Source organism: Condylura cristata, unplaced genomic scaffold (assembly GCF_000260355.1).
Source record: "Condylura cristata isolate star-nosed mole 26May11 unplaced genomic scaffold, ConCri1.0 scaffold00024, whole genome shotgun sequence".
Lineage (NCBI taxonomy): Eukaryota > Metazoa > Chordata > Mammalia > Eulipotyphla > Talpidae > Condylura > Condylura cristata.
The window spans coordinates 30,039,132-30,060,583 of record NW_004567125.1 but is presented as its reverse complement, the minus strand read 5'-3'; the positions used below and the strand labels follow the sequence as shown (position 1 = coordinate 30,060,583).

The following is a 21,452-nucleotide window of genomic DNA, read 5'->3' as shown; positions in this document are numbered from 1 at the left end:
AAAAAGACAAGGCCTCCAGAGGAAGAAAGAATTCTGCCTTCCAAAGGTCCTTGGTCTCAAGATATATCAGCTCTTCCAGGTCTCCAGCTGTCTAGTCACCCTGCACATTTGCTAGCATCCATATCACCCTGAATTAAGTCTGTCTCCCTCTCTCCACCTGATTTCTGCTCCTCTGAGAACCCTAAACAGGCAGACCCCTAACTGTCTTTTGCAATGGTCTCAAACACATCACAGTCCTTAATTATCTTGCTGCTGAGCTTGTCCCAGAGGCCCTAGAGCTGGTTTCTGCCCCAGTCTAGCCTGCCTGAGCTGGCACCTCCAGAGGCTCCAGGTTCCACCAGGTTGCTCTGGCATCAGCTATGGGGCCACCTACCTCTGAGGAAGTTCCAACTCTGAGACAAAGACTGAAAGACCCCTCCCTGACGGCAGCAGCTCCCAGGCCCCACCTGAATAGCTGCGCAGAGATCTGCGTGGGAGGAAGCCCAGGAGGCTCGAATTTGGGCGGGAAAGAAAATCATCTATGTATTCCACTAACGGAAGTTTATGCTTCCTTCAGTTATAGACTGAAGAGGCAATAAACTACAGCAGTGAGCAGCACCCATGGGATGCTGCCTTAGCATATCACAAGATGGTTGTGCCCATGTTTCCCAGTGCCATCAAAATGACAGCAATCAGACCCACTGCTAGGTCTCATCACATACATGACATCACACACTCCAGGTAGTGCATTTCCTTGGTAAGTCTATGTACCTGTCATGACTGCCTGACTTGTAGGAGTCACCCAGGACGGGGGACAACACCAGAGATCCTCCGAGATGGCCTGTTCTATCAGGACACAGTAGAGTGACTTCTACCTCTGTGCAGGTAGTGATAAGCAGGAATCAATTACCAGAAATCCATCCCAGGCAGGTGGTGCACAAAGAACCCTGGGTCTTTCCACCTACCGCAGCCTCCTCTCTACTTCACTGCATGGCACTCAGGACACAAAGGAAGTTTCCAGGGCCCCATCTCTGCCTAGTTCAAGTCCTCCAAGACCCCACCAGTCATGGCGCTCATTCACCAGCAATTGCGCAGCCAGTTACAGGTAACTGCATATTCTAGCACCTTCTCTGACTTCACAGCTAGAATCCTCATACTCTTGCAGCTTCAGAACAGGCAGTGCCTCAACAATTCTGCCAGTACCTCTGGCAGGTGCCATCTTAAAATCACCATACCTGGGATCTGAAGAGTCAGGAAGGAAGGCAGCAGGTACTATAGCATACCAAAAAATCCAGGGCCCAGTGGGGTGTGGAGATGACCCAGAGGCCAACATGACAGACACGGCCCTGCCCACTTGGGGTCCCTTGGTATAGTTTCAAAGTGAACAACAGAGTAGTAGCACAAGAGGACTCTTGGGGAGAGCCGTGAGCTGAGCCCAAAAGGGCAGGGGAAAAAGAGATCGAAGGAGAAGCCAGGCCCAGTTGTATCCAGAGGGAAGCAGCTTGTACTGTTTGCCCCTCAACCACTGCCCCAGGTTACTGGGCAGGAGAGTACAGAGGGGAGGTGGAGAGCCCTGCTGTTTCCGCTAACCTGTGGCCCCATCAAATGGGTGTACCTGCCTGAGTACTCAGGGCCACAGTCCCATCCCCATAAAGACCCACTCCCACAGTGAAGGAGCTTCACACCTCTGTCCTTCCATCTTCAGGACTTCATAGACTCTCCTAGGAAGCAGGATCCTACATGGGAGGGGTTGAAAGCACCACATAGAGGCTGGTCACATGCCTACAACCCTACTGGGGAGGAAGTGGGGATCCCATCCCTAAGCTGAGTTAGCAGAAGCCATATCCCTTTAAAGGTATCGGCTGCGGGTGGGCAAGATGGCCCCACCTCTCTGTTGTCCCTATTCTGGCCACAACCTGGCTGTTACACTGCCCTATTGACCTGATGTAGACAACAAGGCAGCAAAGGGCCACAAGTGCAGGCAGTCACTTTGAGAGGACCTCTCTACTGCATCTGCTTCCTGCCCATAGGACATGTTTGGACACTGGGATGATGGTGTCAAGGTTTGGACAGGCATGGAGATGCACCAAGTCCCACCTCTTCTCCAAGAGACAGTGATGAACCATTAAGAGGCCCTTGCCTCAATGCTCCACACAGCCCCCTTCAACTTTCCAACAGGTATGACCAGATCCCTCCTTCCAAGGGGGTGTAACTGACCATGCCTGCATCCAGGACAAGAGGAGCACCCAACCCAAACTCGCCAGGATGCAAACAGGCACCTTTGGCACCACCAAGCAGACACCAGAACACACAAGCTATGAATGCCAGCTGTGTCTTGCGTGTGCCATGTGGCACGTCAGCAGGCTGCCACAGTCTCAAGTAGCACCTCCTCTGATGCAACAGAGGCCCCAGCACTGGCACCACGCCAACCCAGCCTGGAGTTCTAAACAAGGTAGGCTCCGGATCTCAGAGCATGACGCAGGGTGACTGCCAAGCTCAGGAACCTGCAGTGCGTTGGGAGAAAGTGGGGACCAGAAAAAGTGGGACCACCATGACTCAGCTGCTTTCAGGTGAGACCTGATCATGTACCATGCCTGGTATTTTCCCTGTTTCCAATTTCTTGGGCTCCAGATGAACAAAATCCAGATTCAAGAAACCATCATTTTAAGGTTCCTAAAAGTACATCTGTAACTAGAGGAACCAGGAAGCCAGCCTCTCACTGTGGCCATGATCCCAGCTTCCCAAATAACAAACACCTCTCCACCAAACATCAGGGAGGAAAGATGAGCCTTCTGTCTTCCTACTCATCAACTCCAGGTCCTGAAAATCGTTTTATTTCAGGCCTGAAATTACACTTCAGGAGCAGCTTACCATCTGTGCCATCGCAGAAGTAGAGCTGGCAGGACTCCAGTCCACCTCAGTCAGAGGAAGACCATGGCCTATCTACTAGGGAGACAGGTTGTTCAGCCACTGCTGGATGGTCATATGTCAGCAGGAGATGGTGCAGTACCACCTACACCCTTTCTGGACTTCCTAGCCAGGAAACAGAACTGACCAGGATACAGGATCTGGTCAAATTGGGGCCTCCACACTCTTGCCTAACAGACTGTGGCTGCCCAGTCTCATGACACTACTCTGCAGTTATCACACAGGGTACCCTCAATAACCCAGAGCTGGGGGAAAACCAGCCTTGCTTGTGCCATGTAAAAGCCATGTGACATGGGCCTCCTTTGTGGCACAGGGGTTAAGTCTCAGCGCTATCAAGCTATTGCCAGTCACTGCAGCATGAGTTCAATCCCCAGGTAGGACACTGACCCACATGGTGCAAAAGACCTCTCCAGTCTCCCCTGCTGTTCCTCCCCTCAACAATGTATGTCAGTAGACCTGCCTGTTCTGCTCCCCACTGTCTCTGGTGCATCCTCTCACCCTCCTCCACATCTCTGGCCTATACCCCAATTCTTGTATGCATACATCAATAAAATAAATCTATAAAAAATAATAACAAAATAAAACAAAAGCCATGTGTTTTAAATAGACACAGTGTTTCTCCAGCTCTATCCTGCATGGCAGCTAGGTCACTCACTAGGCTATAGAAATAACATAGGAAGACCCACCAGCTCTGTCACACACATGGTCTCGCTTTGGTCCTGTTTCTGAATGCTGAAAAATAAAGCATTGCCAACATTCCTTTTTTTTTTTTTTAAGATTTATTTATTTATGCATGTAAGAACTGGGGTACAGGCCAGAGGTACAGTGGGTGAGAAGATTCAGGAGGGACATAGTAGGGAACAGAACAGGCAAAGCTACTGAAATACACTGCAGAGGGGAGCAGCAGCTGGGACAGGAGAGGTCTGCTGCGCCATGTGGATCAGCTACCTGGCCAAGGATTGAACTCATGCTGCAGTGGCTGCCGATAGGTTCACAGTGCTAGTTTTGTGCTTTAACCTGTTATGCCACCAGGGAAAGCCCAAATGTTGCCAACATCCTTAACAAAAACAACCACACTAATGCCAGAAGGGAGACCCTGCTCTCCCCCGCCCCCAACACCACTGGTCCATATCCTTGGGGATGATGGCTCTGGAACTGCACTGTAAAATGAAACTAGGTTCTTGCCTTTTGAAAGCTAAATAGGGTGTGTGTTAGATGACAACCTCAAACTACTGGCAGCACAGGGATCACAATAGTCAGTGACTGCCAGAGTAACAGATCAGTTGCAGAGGATGATGACAGGGAGAAAGGATGCTGGCAAAAGAGGGTGGGGAATGGAGTTGAGGGGTGTTGAAAAGGAGGGTGCATGTCTGGCACACTAGAGGCTCCACCCCTGACAGCTAATGGACAATCTTGCCCCCAACCTGACAAACCATCAAAGCCCAAAACTCCTTCCCAAACCATACTGACATTCAGGAAAGTGATAAGTGTCACAATAAGAACAGCAAGTGCTTCTTTAAGCAAAATACAATGACTGCCATGTTTGTGTCCCACGTCTGTCACATATGTGGTAGGTATCCCCTGATGACTCCCATATATAGCAAAGACCCAGGAAACAGACACAGCCACTCTGGGGTAATAGGTCGCGTGGGTGTAGAGGCTTCCAGGATCTGTGACCACAAACAAGAGCCATCTATGCTGATGGAGTGCTTTCTAAGGGTTGTGGGCGTGACAGGAGTGAGTCAGGAGGGGATGGAGGACACAGGGGTGGGGGTGGGGGCAGGTAACAGGAAAGGATGAGGCTGTCACAGGCCAGCAGAACAGTGAACATTCTGTGAGTTGTGCAAGGATGGTGGAGCCACCAGGACCAGGAAGTAAGTTTACCCCAGATTCTGGAATAGCCTACATTACTGCCAAATGAGGAATTAGAAATACAGAATCAAAAGGTCAAATACCCCACTGAGGACATTCCTATACTTATCATGGGACTTTCCCAAACTACAACTTTGTAGGAAGGAAACTAAAAGAGGCTGAGAAGGCAGGGCAGCACAGAGACAGCCAGAGCCCCTACAGCCAACACATCGCGAATCGCAGGCAGAGGAGCAGCCATGGCCTGGAACACGATCGCAGCTCTGCAAGGGACCTGCTGACCTTCCTCTTTTCGCTTCTGAGCTGACGCAGGCACAAAGATTTGAAGCCATAAATGCCAAATCCTAGAGCCCCTCCCTGGGGACCACTCAGCAGCCTGACAAGACTGGGTCAGGACCTAGGCCTTGGCTCCAGCAAACAGCCCATGCTGCCATCCAGGGCATCCCACTACAGACAGACTACAGGTGCTAGGAGTGCCCTCGAGTGGGGGTTACTGTCTAGGACCCCACGAGGCCAGGAACTCAAGGACTACCAATTCCTGGGCAGTCAGATTCCCCTCACACATTCCCTACCGCAAAGGCAGGGGACAAGTATAGAACTGCCTGCCCAAAAAGCAATCTGTTTCCTGCTTTTTAAAGTGGCACTTTGCAGCAGTTTTACTTGGTAAAAGGGGAACCCAGCTAAGAAGAAAAAGGTGAAATCAGTTTAACAGCCCACATGGACGGAGTGCATCCAGCTGCACAACCTACCCCAGGGGTATGCTGCTGCTCCAGGCAGCTTGGGAGGAAGCACCACCACCAGTGAGAGCCCGGATAATGTGGGGGAAAGGAGGTGGCAGGCTTTATTTTTGGAAAAGAACCTAGCAGAGCTGGAGAACAGTGAAAGGGGGCGAGAACTGACACACCTCCAGGGCCTCCCAGGACACTCACCGGCTGGGCTCTAACAGGACCTGGGCTACAGCATGGGCATGCGGAGAATGCTGGCCCTCAGAGGCAGAGGGCAGAACAGACCATAAGAGCGAGCTGGACCAAGGACACAAAGGGAACCGCCCTCCCGGAACAGCTCTCCCTGGTGCAGCCCCACCTTGTGTTAATCTGCAAAGCGCTCTATATGCCACAGGGCCCTGGAAGTAGAACAGGAGCACAGCCCTGGGCACATACAGAGTGCCATACCCCCTGGCCTCTCCAGGAACAGAGGGAGAGGTCATGACGCCAGAAGGGAAAGCATTCCAACACGGAGAGCTGACGGCACCTACTGCTTCCTAAAGCTCAGGCTCAGTGGTACCAAGTGGCCGGGCCACCCTGCCAGGGCACCAACCTAGCACCCCCAAGAAAGGGTATGCAGGACCTTCTGGGATGTAGCCCCCCCACACACACATACACATCCAGGGCCAGAACTCCCCTCATATTTTTTAAAAATCTATTTATTTATTCATATAAGAATTGGGGTACAGACCAGAGGTGCAGGGAAGAGCGGGGTGAGAGGACTCATCAGAAACAGAGTGGGGAGCAGAACAGGCAGATATACTGAAACACTGCTGAAGGGGGCAGGAGGCGGGTTGGCTGTGCCATGTGGGTCACCTCCCTAGCCAGGGATTAAATTCTGCTGCAGTGGCTGCAGTAGCTTCATGTGCTGTGCTTTAACCCTTGCACCACCAGGGAGGGCCCCAGAACTCCACTTTCCTTCGGGTCAGAGAAAATCCCTTTTCTAGGGAGCCCTGCAACCTGCACATGTGATCAGAGCTCAGACACTATTACTGTTCACTCAGGACCCTGCTGTCCAGCACGTCACACTTGTGGGCTGACACGTAGGTTTGATTACCTAGCTGTAGCTAGGACCTACAGCCTGGCCAGTTAAAGGATATCCAGATTTGATAGCTACTCTACCTGTCACATCCCACTGGCTCACTCCCCTGCCCCATCTGGGATAAGGAGTCTGAGAGGGCAGGTCAAGAGGCCACTGAACACACACACACCTGCACAGACAGGCCAAGACAGCGCAAGAGAATGGGCTAAGCGTGGGGTGGGAGACTCAGTGGTAGGATCTGGCCCTCTGGGCTGACCAAACCCACTCTTCTGTTTTTAAAGTATGATCTTGTGGGGCCTCCCTGGTGGCACAGGGTTTGTTAAAGTCTCAGCACTGTGACGCTACCACCAGCCACTACAGCATGATTTCAATCCAGGCCAGGAAGCCGACCCACATAGTGCAGCAGATGCAGCAGACCTCTCCTGTCTCGCCTCCTGTTCCCATCAGCAGAGTATTTCAGTCAGTCCAACTGGTCTGCTTCCCACTTTGTCTTTGGTGACTCCCCTCACCCCACCTCTCCCCTGTACCACTGGCCTATACCCCAGCTCTTCTAGCAAAAATAAAATAAAATGTTTTTTAAAAAGGAAAGAGGGCCCTCCCTGGTGGCACAACGGGTTAGGATGCAGCACTGCAAAGCTGGCCGCAACTGCTTCAGTATGAGTTCAATCCTGGGCCCCGGAGGTGACCACATGGTGTGGCAGACCTCTCCTGACCCGCCCGCTGCTCCTCTCAGCAGTGTACTTCGTGGATCTGCCTGTTCTGCTCCCCACTCTGTCTCTGGTGAAGCCTCTCGCCGCCCCTGAGCCTCTGGCCTGTACTCCAGTTCTGTATGCATAAATAAATCTTTTTAAAAATAAATAAATAAAAGGGGAAAAAATGATATGGTCTGCCCTATACCATGACAGGACATCAGCTCAGACACCCAGAGCCGTACCGAAGCCCACTGAGCACCACATGAGAGTGGGGCAGCAGAGGCAGCCAGGTTGCAAATTAGTTCAGAACCAGCCTCTGCATGGTCGATGCCAGGCACCCTGCCACATAACCTTAGGCATGGACCCCACGTCCTTTGTCCTCCTGTAATCTGTTTGTTAACGACCCAAGTTCTTCCACCCACGCTTGCAGCATGAGTGCACTCACCCACGAATGGCTGGGTCCCACCGGAAGCCCTTAGAGCTGGCATAGAGACAGGTGCCATATCCATTCAGACAAACTATTCATGAGGCCAGGCTGTGCCCAAAGGTCACAAATTTGTCAATTCCTGTCCAGGTTCAGAGTAGGCACATTACATAACCAAGATCAGGAAGAGGAGAGACAGGCAGCAAGAGCCATGTATAGACCCCAGGAGAAGTGCAATCAGGCTGAGGCATGGACCCTGGCGGACCACTCCCCACCCCTGGGGGAGAGGGACTTAAAGCCTCCTGCCTGTGCAGCAGCACGACATCAGCCCAATGTCTGCTTAATAGCCAGTGAGCCATACCTGCATGCCTAGGGGCAGGTGGACACATTCCTGGGCCCTACCCTCGGGGGGCAGGTTCACTCAGGGTCCACGACTATAGTTTGCTCAGAGACAGAGGGGACTGTCCCCCCACAGACACATTAGATGGGAGGGCTAAGAGCAGAAAGGGGTAGGGATCATGGATCATTTACCCTGCACTCTAGACTAGATGCCACCTCCGAATCCTTAATACCATTCCATTCTAGTCAGGTGGTGTAAGCACACAATGCAGACTCAAGAGGCTCTAACACTGTGTAGAGATCAGGGAGTTAGGACAGTCACATCTCAACCCCAGACAGGCTAAAGACAATATGGACACGCATGACCAGTGCTGGGGTCAGCAATGTCTAACACCAAAAATAGTGCGACCAGGAATAGCACCTGCCCCACTCAGGTCAGACATCCTCTGAAATCCCCCACCCTGGGACATCCCCTGCATGTCACTCCCACTCTCTGACCTCCCCCTATGCTGTTACTCTGCACCTCACCTGTATCAGTACAACAGCCCACCCTACTCTGAAAAGGGAAAAGCAACATGGGAAGACGGGGCTAGCCAAATCATGCCATCTCTGCTGACAGAACCAGAAATCACAGCCCCTTGGAGAAGTCTGCTCAGGAAGCCCTTCACTGGGGCGTTCACATCACTGGCATCGCACTGAATCTATCTACAGATGGCACTTGCCACAAATACCTGCACACTCACTACTGAGGCGTGGGAGACGCTACTACCCACCATAGAGAATTGCCTGTAATCTCTCCCGTGGTCATTCCCCATGCCAGCAGGCATACACTTGAAAGACCACCAGGGAGGGAGACCTCCCTGGGCACAATGCCCTCAGAGACAAAATGACCAGCAGTATGCCCACACAGCTGAGACCTGTGGCATTGCCAGGGCCCACAGGAACTGGAAGCCACTAGAGGGAGGAGAGGGAGGAGGAGGAGGAGAGGAGGGCCTTTCTGTCCAAGCCTGGTGCCTAAGCTTCCAGAGTTCACCAGCAGGTCACCAAGAAAAAAAGCTGCTGGACCCTGTGTCAGGCTAGATGTCACGCCTGAGAAAAGCTCCTGGGGGGCCCTCCCTGGTGGTGCAATGAGTTCAAGCACAGCACTGTGAAACTATCCGCAGCCACTGCAGCACCGAGTTCCATCCCGGCAGACCTCTCCTGACCCGCCTGCTGCTGCCCTCAATAGTGGGTTTCAGTCCACCTGCCTGTTTTGCTCCCCACTCGGTCTCTGGTGAATCCTCTCACCCCTCACACCTCTAATCTAGTCCATACACCAGTTATTGTATACATAAATAACTCTTTAAAAAAAAAAAGAAAAGAAAAGCTCCCAGGAAACCCGGGGACCTGCACCAGGGGCAGCACTTGATTCTGCAGGCCGGGAAAGAGCAGGCCGCCCTGGAGTGGGCATCCTCCTGCTGGAGGCTCCATTTTATCTGTCAATCACCAACCGTAGGTCAACCATTGTCCCCCAGAACTTGCCTCAGAGAAATGAACAGGTTAGATTGAAAGAATCCCCACAAAGTCTCATGGCAGCCCATCTTTCAGGACCCAGCATTCCAGGACCCAGCACAGGAGCTCAGAAGTCAAGGTCTGAGCTTCATGCACTCGAGAGGCCTTAGGTCACACTCTAACCGTAACCTGGCTGGCAGGGCTCTTCAGTGAAGGGCTGAGGAATCAGTATCTCAGACTTTCAGGGCTGCATCCCAATAAAACTTTATTTATAAACATGAGTGGCAAACTCATATTTGCAAGCCTTAGGCAAGCCTAAGGCCATGGTTACCAAATCACTATTTTTTTTTTAAGATTTATTTATTTATGCATACAAGAAATGGGGTACAGGCCAGATGTGTGCGGGATGAAAGTACTCACCAGAAACAGAGTGGGAAACAAAACAGGCAGACTAATTGAAATACACTGCTGAAGGGAGCACCAAGTGAAACAGGAAAGATCTGCCATGCCATATGGTCAGATCCCTGGCTGGGGGTCGAACTCATGCTGTAGTGACTGCTGATAACTTCATAGTGCTGAGACTTAACCCCGTGCACCACCAGAAAGGCCCCCCAAATCACTTGAGACTCTAAAGCTGACATTATAAAAGAATGCACCAAGCCAGCCCACTTCATCGGCAAACTCATCCAATTCTGCTCTCTCAACAATATAGGAAGTGCGCCTAAACCTTGGTTTGAGGGACTGGCAGATAGGACAGCAACACTGAGCACAGATGACAGATCTCAGCTTCCTGGGGACAAGAAGAGGAACAGTCTGACCACTAATCCCAAGGGGAAAGAGCAACCAGGGGAGCCAGCAGGACCTGGCAAATTATTGGATGGGATTTGAACTTGTTATTTCAACCCTTTTTGATTCAGTGAGTGTTGCTGTTAGAAATGATATGCTGGGCCCTTAAATCACTCCTCCTAATTCAAGGAGAACCACAAGGCCCATACAGGAAGCTAAATTTCCCTGAAAAATGACTGTACAAAAAGGGGTGGGTGTAGAGAGAGGAAGTTCCTCACCCACTTCATTTCCTCAGGCCACCCCATGCCCACCAGTCCACATAGCACCACTCACACTGGGAAGTGCGAGGAGGAAGAGAGGTAATCGCAGGCTGGGGCAAAGGGCATGACCTCCCCACTAGGAACGCCAGGCAGTGACTACCTCTGCCCAAAGGGCCTCCCTCCCTTCACCTTCACACAAAGTCTCAGCCCAGGTCAGGGACAATGGTCAATATTCCTGGTTCCACAACAGTCACCTGTGATTCAGCATGGGACACAAGGATCATTCTGCCCATCTGCGTGCATTCCTGAGCCTACAGGACAGAGTCCTGGCTGCCCATCACCTCAGGGCCTCTGTCTGGCGTGCATTGGGTGGGGAGGAGAGGGGCAAGTCCTGCTGCTGCTGACACCACGAAAGCTAAGCCAGCTGGGCAATCCCATGTCACCAGCTTCCTGGTCCTCAGTCCCACTATGCGCTCCTCCCCACAGGTTCTCCCAGTCACCCAGGAGCCTTTCCACCTCTTCCTGTCCTCACCAGGGCCAGCCCTGCCACCTACACCCAGGCACAGCTTCATACCCAGGCTACCCAGTCCTCCCTGCCCCTGCTGTTACCTATGCCTGGTGACCCTGCTCAAACTCTTCGTGCAGCCCACGCCCATCTCCAGCATGAACACCAATGTGCCCCAATCTGCTAAAGTCAGGTGCCCCTTGGGCTCATTCAAGGCTGGGAAGTGTCAGAGGCCCCCCCTGAACCCTCACTCCTACTGAGTCACAGGCACCACAGTATATCATACTTTGTTTATTTTTTAATTTGGCCACCTTTCTTTTAAGATTTTTATTTATTTATGCATTTATTTATTTATGTACTGGGGTACATGCCAGAGGTTCAGGGGTGGTGAGAGGATTCACCAGAGACTGAGTGGGGAGCAGAACAGGCCGACTGACGAAATACAATGCTGAGGGGAGCAGCAGGCGGGTCAGGAGAGGTCTGCCAGGCCTGTGGGTCACCTCCGGGGTGGGCGAGGATCAAACTCATGGTTAAGTGGCTTTAGCTTCTTAGTGCTGTACTTTAACCTGCTGCACCACCAGGGAGGGCCGCTTGGCCATCTTTCTTAACCAGGCTTTTTTTTTTTTTTTTGCATAGAACTGGGGTGTAGGCCAGAGGCGCAAGGGCTAAGAGGATTTGCCAGAGACAAAGTGGGGAGCAGAACAGGCGGGTTTACTCAAGTACACTGCTAACAGGAGCAGCAGGCAAGACAGGAACGGTCTGCTGTGCCATGTGGATCACCTCCCTGGCAGGGGATTGGACTCAGGTATAGCAGTGACAGCAATCTCAGCCTCACCTTCACCCCATCACGGTGGCTCCTAGCAAAAAGGCAAAAAACAAGTGTTGGCGAGGACATGGAGAAATCAGAACCTCGTGTGCTGCTGGTGGGATGAGAAGTGCCACAGCCACAGCTGAACAGAGCCTGGCAGATTTTCAAACATTAAACATAGAATAACAATATGGCCCAGCACAAGATGGAAGTAGGGACAACAGTGAATTAAGTCAGAGGAAGGTAAATACTGTGTTCTCATTCATGTGTAGAATCAAAAAGAAGAAAAAGGAAAGCCTACACTCACAGAAAGAGTTCAGACTGTAGTTACCAAAAGTGAGGGAGTGGGGGGTTGAAGGAAAGGGGTCAAGAGGTACAAACTTCAGTTACAGGATAAATAAATACTAGGGGAATGATATCCAACACAAAGACTGCATCAGCAGTGTGATATGGAATACAAGAAAGTCGTTAAAGTAAGTCCTAACAGTTCTCACCATAAGGAAACAATTTTTTGTATCTATTGATATATGAGATAATGAGTACTAATAACTAAATTTATTGTGGTAATCACTTCACATTTGTACTAACTGTTGTACTATATAAATCATATGCTGTGTACCTTAACCATACCTAGGGCTGTATGCCAGTTACGTCTTTACAACGGAAAAGGGAAAGCAGCAGGAACTCAGATTCCATACTAGATGGCAGCAGCAATGTTTATTCCAGGAGCCAAGAGGTAGAAATAACCCATATGCTTCACAGGATAGTGAACAAACACGATGCTCTCCACACAGACAATGGACTTAAAAAGAAAAGCATTTCTGACACATGCTACAAGGATGAACCTTAACTTTATGCTGAGTGAAGTAGTAAGTCGGGCACAAAAGGAATTACAGAAACAGAAAGTATGACGCCACGTATTCGGGGGAGAGGGGTTTAATTTAATAGAGACAGGTTCAGTTTGTAAAGAAGAAGAAGGTCTGGAGCTAGGGGGCCTCGCCAATAGCGCAGGGGTTAAAGTCTCAGTGCCATCAAGCTGTTGCCAGCCGGAGTTTAACAGCTCCACAGGGAGCTAACCCAGTGGCGCCTGCAGACCTCTCCTGCCCCAGCCCCGCTTGCTGCTCCCCTCACAGTGTACTTCAGTAGATCCACCTGTTCTGCTCCCCACTGTCTCTGGGGAATCCTCTCACCTCCTGCACTTCTGGCCTGCGCCCCAGTTCTTGTATACATAAATAAGTTAAATAAATCTTTTTAAAAAACGTACACAGGTAGATAGTGGTGATGGTCACATAAGACGTCATTGTGCTTAATGCCACACACCTGTACACGTAAAAATGATTAAAAAGGTAAATCTCATGTTATCACAATTCATTTTAAAACCACACAGGTTTTAAAGAAGTTCCAGGTAAAGACTGATCTTAATTGGTCTCAGCACCCTCAAGGTCTCCCATCATCAACCCACTCAACATGCGGAGGCTCATCCATGAGTGGAAACACTCAGCCTAGGGCTGATGCCCACCTGGGCCTGGAGCTGTCTACATCATGCAGAGCAAAGCAGTTACAGCCACCTAGTCCGGGCTTCCCTGGATGACAAAATGAACTGGTTTCTAGACCAGACCTTCAATCACCACAGCCTTCCTCCCTCCCTAGACTGAGTGCTCAGCTCTCATGCAGGGATCTCACAGACATCAGCAACCTCAGCATCTTTCCTGCCTCTAGTGGACACCCCTACCATGTTTTTGGGTGGTCTCTCCCACAGAGCTGTGGAAAGCCTGGCAAAACTGCCCATCACTGCCCTATATACAGCACAGCGCAAATACCACTCAGTCTGATAAACGGCACCACAGCCACATGCATGTACCCATTTGGACAGCAGTGGCCTGAGACTCCTCTGGCCCCTTGTCTCCATGACCTCGTTCTATCCAGAAAGGGGCCAAGGGTACATGGAGAGATATGAAATGAGATATTCCTCATTTCTCACAGATCTTGGCCAGGGCTCAGCATACCTGGGCTGGAAGTCAAAGGGGAGAGAAACCCCACTGTACACCCCAGGATCCGCATTCGGGAACAGAAGGCGAGCTGATCCCTGGATGCTGTCCTCATGTGAATGCCCCTGAAGGTAAGTCTCAACGTCCACAGCCCAGCCCAGCAGCCACCTTCTGGGAGGGCTCAGCACAGTCATCCCCTAGATTCACCCTTCCTGGCTCCACCTGAATGCTGCCCACTCCACCACCACCACCATCACCACCACGCTGCTCAAGGGGTCAGGAAGAGGGTTACAGGGGAGGGTCCAGCTTCCTCCAACACAGTGCAGGGTGTTTGAAAGTTGCTAAGAAAGAAAGCTGCTAAGGAATGGCGTTTATTAAAAAAAGAAATCCTTAACAGTAGCAATAAACCCTTAACTCCCAAGGACTTCCCATGCTCAGGCTGGTTTCACAAGACACTCATAAAGGGGAAGGAGCAGCCAGTACCCACACAGCTCAGTCGTCTGGCATTCTGGGCAACCTGGAAGGCCATGTGAACGCTGCTTCACCCAGGGAAACTGAGGGTGGAGCAGGAGCCACAGGCTGCCAGGCTGTCAGCAGCTGTGTGCCAGTCAGCGTACTTGAGCCAAGCATGCCAGCCTCGGCATCCTTTCTTGTTAAAACACGCACCCTCGAATTAAGATGTACGGACACAGGGGCAGCAAAGTCAACAATGAGGAGCTGAGCTGCCAACAGGTTTGGCACAGACATGGAGAAGCTGTGGGGAAGCTGTCCCCTCCACAGGGCCTGTCTCCCCAGCTCTGCAGAAAAGTTAAGACAACACCCAACACAACTCATCAGCATCTCAAAGGCAGTCAATGGTGGGCTCAGCTACCCCAGAGCTGTCTGTTTTGGGAGGGCATCTGAAACTTGGGAAGCAGGAAAGAACATGAAGTTATGAGCCCACACTCTCATTCTGTGCATTTGCGTGGGGTCACTGCTCTCCATCAACCCCAGCCCCAGCTCCCCCAGGGTCCAGGAACTAGTTGACAACAGCACAATAAGGGAAACCTGGCATCCCACTGCCCCAAGCAAAGAATATAACCCAAGAAACAAAAAGACAGGCTACAGCTCCCTGAACCACCTTGTCCCTTCACAAGCTGTAAGAACCTGAGACATACACACCTGGGGACAAAGGTAGCAACCTAAAAAGACTTGGGCTGTGCAGCCAGCATCACCATGACAGCATGACAATGCCAACCACCTCACCTACCTACATCACTCGCCTATGTCAAGGGCAAGGATGTATACCTAACATGACCTGTGAACCTGTCACGGCTCTCTGAAGGCTGCAGTCATCTGTCCTCCCACTGAAAAGTAATTCCAAGGGTAACCATTAGCATCTCTTCAAGCTCCACATAACCTGACTCCTACAAGTACAGCTCAAAATGGGTTAAGTAAGCCAAGCAAGTGAAAACAGTCTCACTGTAATCCCCCAAACAGGGAGGACTGTGAGTGTCCGGTTCCTGAACCAGGCTCCCAAATACTTCCTAGGCCCCTATCTCTGGTCTCCTGCAGACTCAACAACCATCCTCCCTACAGTCCTAACTATATCCCCTTAGCCTTGAGTTCAACTTACAATACATAACAATGATTGTACCTGCAGCCTCACACCCCACTTCCAAAACACAGCCCTCCGCAAGAAATGGAGGACAGAATCCTTGGGACTACTGTGTGCCTAGAACACAAGGTATACAAAGAGCACTGAATTCTTAAGGTATGCACTGCACAGATGACATTAAGAAGTGAAACTTGGGCCCTCCCTGGTGGTTCAGTGGGTTAAAATGCAGCACTTCGAAACTGGCCTGGCCACAGTAGCTTTAGCACAAGTTGGATCCTCCCCCAGGGAGGTGACCCACGTGCAGCAGACTTCTGTCTCACCGGCTGCTCCCCTCAGCAGTGTGTTTCAGACAATCTGCCTTTTCTGTTCCCCACTCTGTCTCTGGTGAATCCTCTCACCTCCCACACGTCTGGCCTTTACCTCAGTTCTGTATGAATAAATAAATAAATCTTTTAAAAAAAAATTTTTTTTAAAGTGAAACTTACTATCAGGATAAAAACCAAAGCTTTATTTACAGTGTTGGAAAGAGTGACTACAGGAGATGACATGACAGGAAGGTGGGAAGGCACAAGAGCCTGGAACCGTAGGACAGGGATTCAGGTATTCTGCAAGTTTTCCACACTGAACTGTGCCACTTTCACAGTAAAAATAAACTTTTCACACACACCACTTTTAACAAGAGTCAGTGATCCCAAAAATTTCACAAATAAGCATATCTCCCTCTCCTCAAGGTACAGACTCCCCTTCCCAAGAAGATAATCAGTCTCAGATTTCCATAAAGCCACTTGGTGGGTACGGGAAGTCTCCCTTCTGGGAGGCTAGTATGGACAGCAGCTTTTTAAATTAAAAAGTAAAGTGACAAGACAACTGCACTTTATGGCTCTCAACATAGTCAGATATTGTCTGAGGTCAGAGGTTGTCTGGAGAATTGTTCTCAAGTGTCCCTTCGGGCTCTAGGTGACTGCAAAGCAGTCCCACTCACTGGAGGTGGCTCTCAGACAATTCAGGCCCTGTGATCCACAGATCAAGGAGAAACTCATAAAGGCAGATGGGGGTGGGGGGAGGGTGCTGAAATGAACGTCCAGCTAGCAGTGCTGTACAGGGAGGGGCTTCTGCTTCAGGAGAGGCAATTCTGCAGAAGCAGGGTCTGCTCTGGCTTGAGGATGTGGTACAGGAGAAAGAGTTTATTTTCCAAGGACTCCACAAAGATGTCACAATCTGGGTCTGATGTCAAAACCGCTTCAAAGGTGATGAACTCTGGCCTCAAGATGAGTCAACAGAGGGTGGGTTTCCGCAAGCAGCCTGCTGTTTACACACAATCACCTTGGCAAAGAGAGATGCAGCCGGAAGCCGGAGTCAAGGGTCACAGTGGCTATGGGCCTCACATGCAGCCTCACTGCCAGCAATCCCCACACCCCAGGCTCTCCATGCCATGAAACATGCGCCATCTGGAAGGGCACACCTACTCCAGAACCATCAGCAAGCACCTTAAATTACACAAGCAGACTTAACCCTACAGGCAGCAGGCAGGAGGCAGGAGACCGGGCTGCTATTGCTCATGGGTCAGCCCAACCTGACCCCAGTGCCCAGCCTGCCCACAGCCCTTCATAGGTGACAGACTTGGGGCCACACACACATTCCAGCCCAGCTCAGGACATCCCTAAGGTGACTCCCAGCATCTGCCAGGCTCAGAGCTGACAGACACAAGCAGGGGCTAGGAGTGGGGAGGGTGAAGGGGGAGTGTTCATGCACACTGATGGGCCATAGAATGCGATCACAGGCACCTTCAGGCTTTCTCCTCTGGGAAAGGCACAGCACAGACACTCCCTCTGTGGGAGGGGCTCCAACTCCCTTCAAACTCAAGAAGCATCAGGGGTCAACAACACTGACCCTCAGGGCCTCAACTGTCCACAAAGAGAACAACAAACAGCCTTCCAGCCAAAGGTGTCAAGAGAATGACATGTGCTGGAGAAAGGGCTCACAGGGACCTGGTCCCAAGAGAGAACAGTGCCAGATAGTGCATATGGCTAGCAAGAGAGGTTGCTCTGCTTAGGGCTGGCAGCACAACCACCCCACCCCGCCCCCAGGAAGGTGATATGATCTGTGGGAAGAACAGGGACTAAATTAACAAGCTCCCTTGTTACATGTGCCCAGATTGACACCCACACAGCCTCCACCTTTGCAGCACTCACCCCTAGCATGGGTCCAGAACAAGCTTGGAGCCCTCCCTGCAGGCCTTCTGCCCTCTTCCTACATACTATTCAGGGACACAGCCCATTGCTACCCTCCATGCCACCTCAACACTTCCCCCAACCCCATCATGTCTCCAGGACTGTCAATATTGTAAGCTATAACCCTCTTGCTCCCCACAAGACCCCTTGCTAGATAACCTTAGATCTGTCACCTCCCAATGAGTATCCTTTCGTAAGAAACATCATCACATCCCCCCAACATTCACATCCCCTCAATCATTATATATCCCTCTTTCATCACATTCCTCATCATTATACTGTTCATTTTATTTTCTCCCTGATACTGACCTCAGGCTGATTTCTGTACCAACCTATTGCCTATCTGTCTCCTGCCTCTAGAATGTCAGCTGATGACACTCAGGTCCATCATGCTCACTTGTGGAAGCCCAGCCCCCAAGCAGCGGCCCTGTAGACCAGGCCCTCCATCAGATTCTGCAGATGCCGGCGCCCACGTCCATCTTCCACAGGGATCACACCACCTCCAGGTGACCAGCACCCATTGCTGAAAGCACAAGACTGAGGACTACACAGGACCCCAGGGCCCTGGAAGGAGGAATGGAGTTGGAGAGAGGACAGGCCACTGGGACTGCATATTCCTGACAGGAGAATCAGGACTGGCAGGAAGGAGGGGTTCAGTCCTCACCAAGTCTCTAACAAGGAAGTCAAGATTCAAACCCAGATAGGTTCCAAGGACTAGGTTTCTTGGGCCCTCCTGGGCCTTAGTTTTTCCTGAAAAGCAACATTCTCCTGGCCAAGGAGTTTATAGTCTAAGAGAGTTGTCCAGCAACAGAAACCACCAAATCCAAGATGTAGAGGCAGTGCCACGAGAAGGTCACCTCCTCAGAATAGTCACAGACACTTCTCTGGGAGGCTTAGGCCAAGATCTTGGAAAGCATACACACTTCTGTTCTCTCCCAGAAGAAACCTATCATAGTCCCAGGAGAGGCTACTAAGACTCCCTTGAATTTGCATATTCAAGGAGAAACCACTAGGAGTCCCAGGTAAAGATAAAAAGCTTTTTTAGAAAATGACAAATAAAGCTGCATTTCTAACTCAAAATAAAACAAAACCTAATATATTTCTACAGTTCTACATTTCAGCTCTTCCAGGCTGGCCCACACAAAGGCAGCTCAGATGTGAGGACCCTCTGAAGGAAAAGCAGTGGGTAGTTCCACCCAGATTGCTCCAACAGTCAGGTCTCATGCTCATTATAGCAGCAGAACATTTCATGAGAAGTTCCACTTCACATCTGACTTTGTAAATGCCCCTTTTGCAATTAAAAAAAAATAAAAATTAAAAATAAAACCTGCTCCACAAGTTGCTATTGGCAGTGGAGTTACTCAAGCCGCCTTTCCCATGCCCACCACCCAAAAGCAGCAAGTGCACCTAAGGCACCCTACTTTTAACTCAGCCCACCACACTACCTAATGGGGAAGATAAAATACAAAAACTGCCAAGTGCCTTAAATTACCAGCCAAGTTTTGAGGAAAACACAAATTTGAATCACCCCCAGAATTTTGCCTGACAGGTCAAGTTGCATCAAATAGGCTTGGAAAAATTCTTCAAGGGCGCCTTCCTGGATAGTCAACACTAAACAGCTGGCATGGGACAGTGTGCTCTACCTTCATTCCCACATGAGGAAGAGACAGCTTAGTTAGGGGATGTAACCAACACCCAAATTAAATATAGCAGCATGACCACATAAGGTGGACTCACAGGCAGGCCTTCCTGACAGCTGGATCCAGTGAGGGCAGCAGGCAGGAAGGCGGGGCTCCCAGAGCAGTGACTAGGTACCAAGTTCACCTCATTTACATGACTCAGGAGCTCTCCCCTAGCTGTTTCTAGGAAAGCCTGCCTTCCTGCACAAGACAGAATCACTCAGGGAAAAAGACTCAGGGCTGGAACCCACCAGGAAAGAAGGCTCAGGCCTCCTCCTCCCCCTCACCTGCAGGGTTGCCTTCACTTCATCTTGGGGGAGCCAATGGTTAAAGGGTGATTCTTCAAAAAAAGGTGAGGGGCCCATTCTATGAGTGAGAAATAGACGTCTGCACAGGAAGAAAATAGTCCAAAACAGTAGGAAGAAGCTTAGAAGGGTAGGCACACAAAAAGTGGTGGGAACCAAACAGGGGAAGAAATTCCCGGCTTAGCTAATGGTGCTGAACAAGTCCCGGGCAGGAAGAAACCACATTCCTTCCTAGTTAGTCTCTCTCTCCTCACTGCCCGAGGCCCCCCCCCCATCCCTGGTATACATAAACACAAACACACACACACACACACACACACACACACTGGGCCTTCCCGGGCCTGACACCAGACTCCCCTGAGGCAAGCAGGAAACAAGCTCCCAAACCACTTCCCCCCAGGACCTGACCACTAGGCACCTGCAACTTCTGTCCCAGCACAGGCGGAGGGCGCCATGACATAAACAGAAATGGGAAGCAGCAGGGTTCTGACCAGGGCCCCAGATGTGCCCCAAAGTCAGGCCGGAAAAAAAAGTACACAGCAGGCCTTCCTCCCCAGGCCCCATTACAGGTGGCAGAACTGAAACACCTACCACTTCCCCAGTTGGGCCCAAATCGGCCCTTGAAAAGTTTAAGAGGCAGTAGCCAGGTGCAGTGGTAAGATTACCCTTCCTGGTGCCCACCAAGGGCTCGGGATCTGGGAAGGGCACCATACCAGAGACACCACCCCCACCCCCTCCCCACGCACATGTACCTGGAGAAAAGCAGCACCTCCACCCCCTCAAAAAAAAAAAAAAAACAACTCCACTCTCCAAAGGTGGAGACAGGGTCACCTGGGAAAGGGAGGCGGGCAGCTGAGAACAAGCTGTCAGATCCAGCCAAAACTCCCCCTTCTAAGGAACCCTGAAGAAGCTTAAATGGAAGAATCCACGAGGGATACCCAGCACAGAAACAGGTGGGGAACAAGGCCCCCACAGGTGTCCGGACAGTGACCCCCACACCACCCCGAGGGGGATTAAGAAGACCCCAAACCATCTCCCCCAGCCGCGGCGCGAACACCATTACACACCTTTCCCCCAACCAGGTAGGTTGACCAGTTCCTGACCGGGTGCCGGGGGATGCAAGGCTAGCTGCCGGAGGTCCCCAGATGCCAACACGGACGCCTGAGCCGGACGCGCAACTTGGGGCCCCTCGGCAGTCCCAGAGTCGCCTCTCGCGGCCGATAGGAGATGCGGCGGTAAGCGTTCTGAGTCAAACAGGCGCCCACCCACACTGCGCCCCGCCAACTCGGGCACTCCCGCCCCGCGACTCCCCCGGCCCAGACACAGTGTAGGGGGCGCGTGAGGCCGGTCCTCGGACCCTGACCCCAAGGGCTCACCTGGCTGGCGCGATAGCTCTCGAAGGCCCTCAAGGCGCTGTCGGTGAGCTTCACGTGGAACACCGACACTCTGCTGCCGTCGCTGACCCGCCCGCACGACAGCCCGTAACTCCGAGCCTCCTTCAGCGCCGCCATCTTGCGACCATCGTTCCCCGCCCCCCCTCCTCGGCTCCAGCACCGATGCGCCGGGCCAGCCCCGCCCCGCCCCGCCCCGCCCCGCCCCGTCGCCCGCTGACGTGCTGCATTATTCATGACCGCGGGTGACCACGCCCCCTCGGGATCCAGTGTGGCCCGTCATCTGAGTCTCACTCCCCGCCGAAGTGCTGCATTATCCATCAGACGTGGTTTGTCACGTCCCTACTGGCCCGGTGCTATTTATATTAATGAAC

General features: G+C 51.5%; 1 protein-coding gene across 2 annotated transcripts in view; it reads right to left on the bottom strand.

The window, feature by feature from the left end:
* ELL (elongation factor RNA polymerase II) overlaps positions 1 to 21,198 on the bottom strand; it is a 55,123-nt gene extending 33,925 nt beyond the window's left edge. For both annotated transcript variants that reach the window (XR_001145761.1, XM_004688608.2), the window contains exon 1: positions 21,064 to 21,198. Coding sequence is in view for 1 of the 2 variants with exons in the window: in XM_004688608.2 (XP_004688665.1) it covers positions 21,064 to 21,198 (135 nt within the window). In the remaining variant the exon portion in view is untranslated. The remainder of the gene's footprint in view (positions 1 to 21,063) is intronic.
* Positions 21,199 to 21,452: the final 254 nt, after the last annotated feature.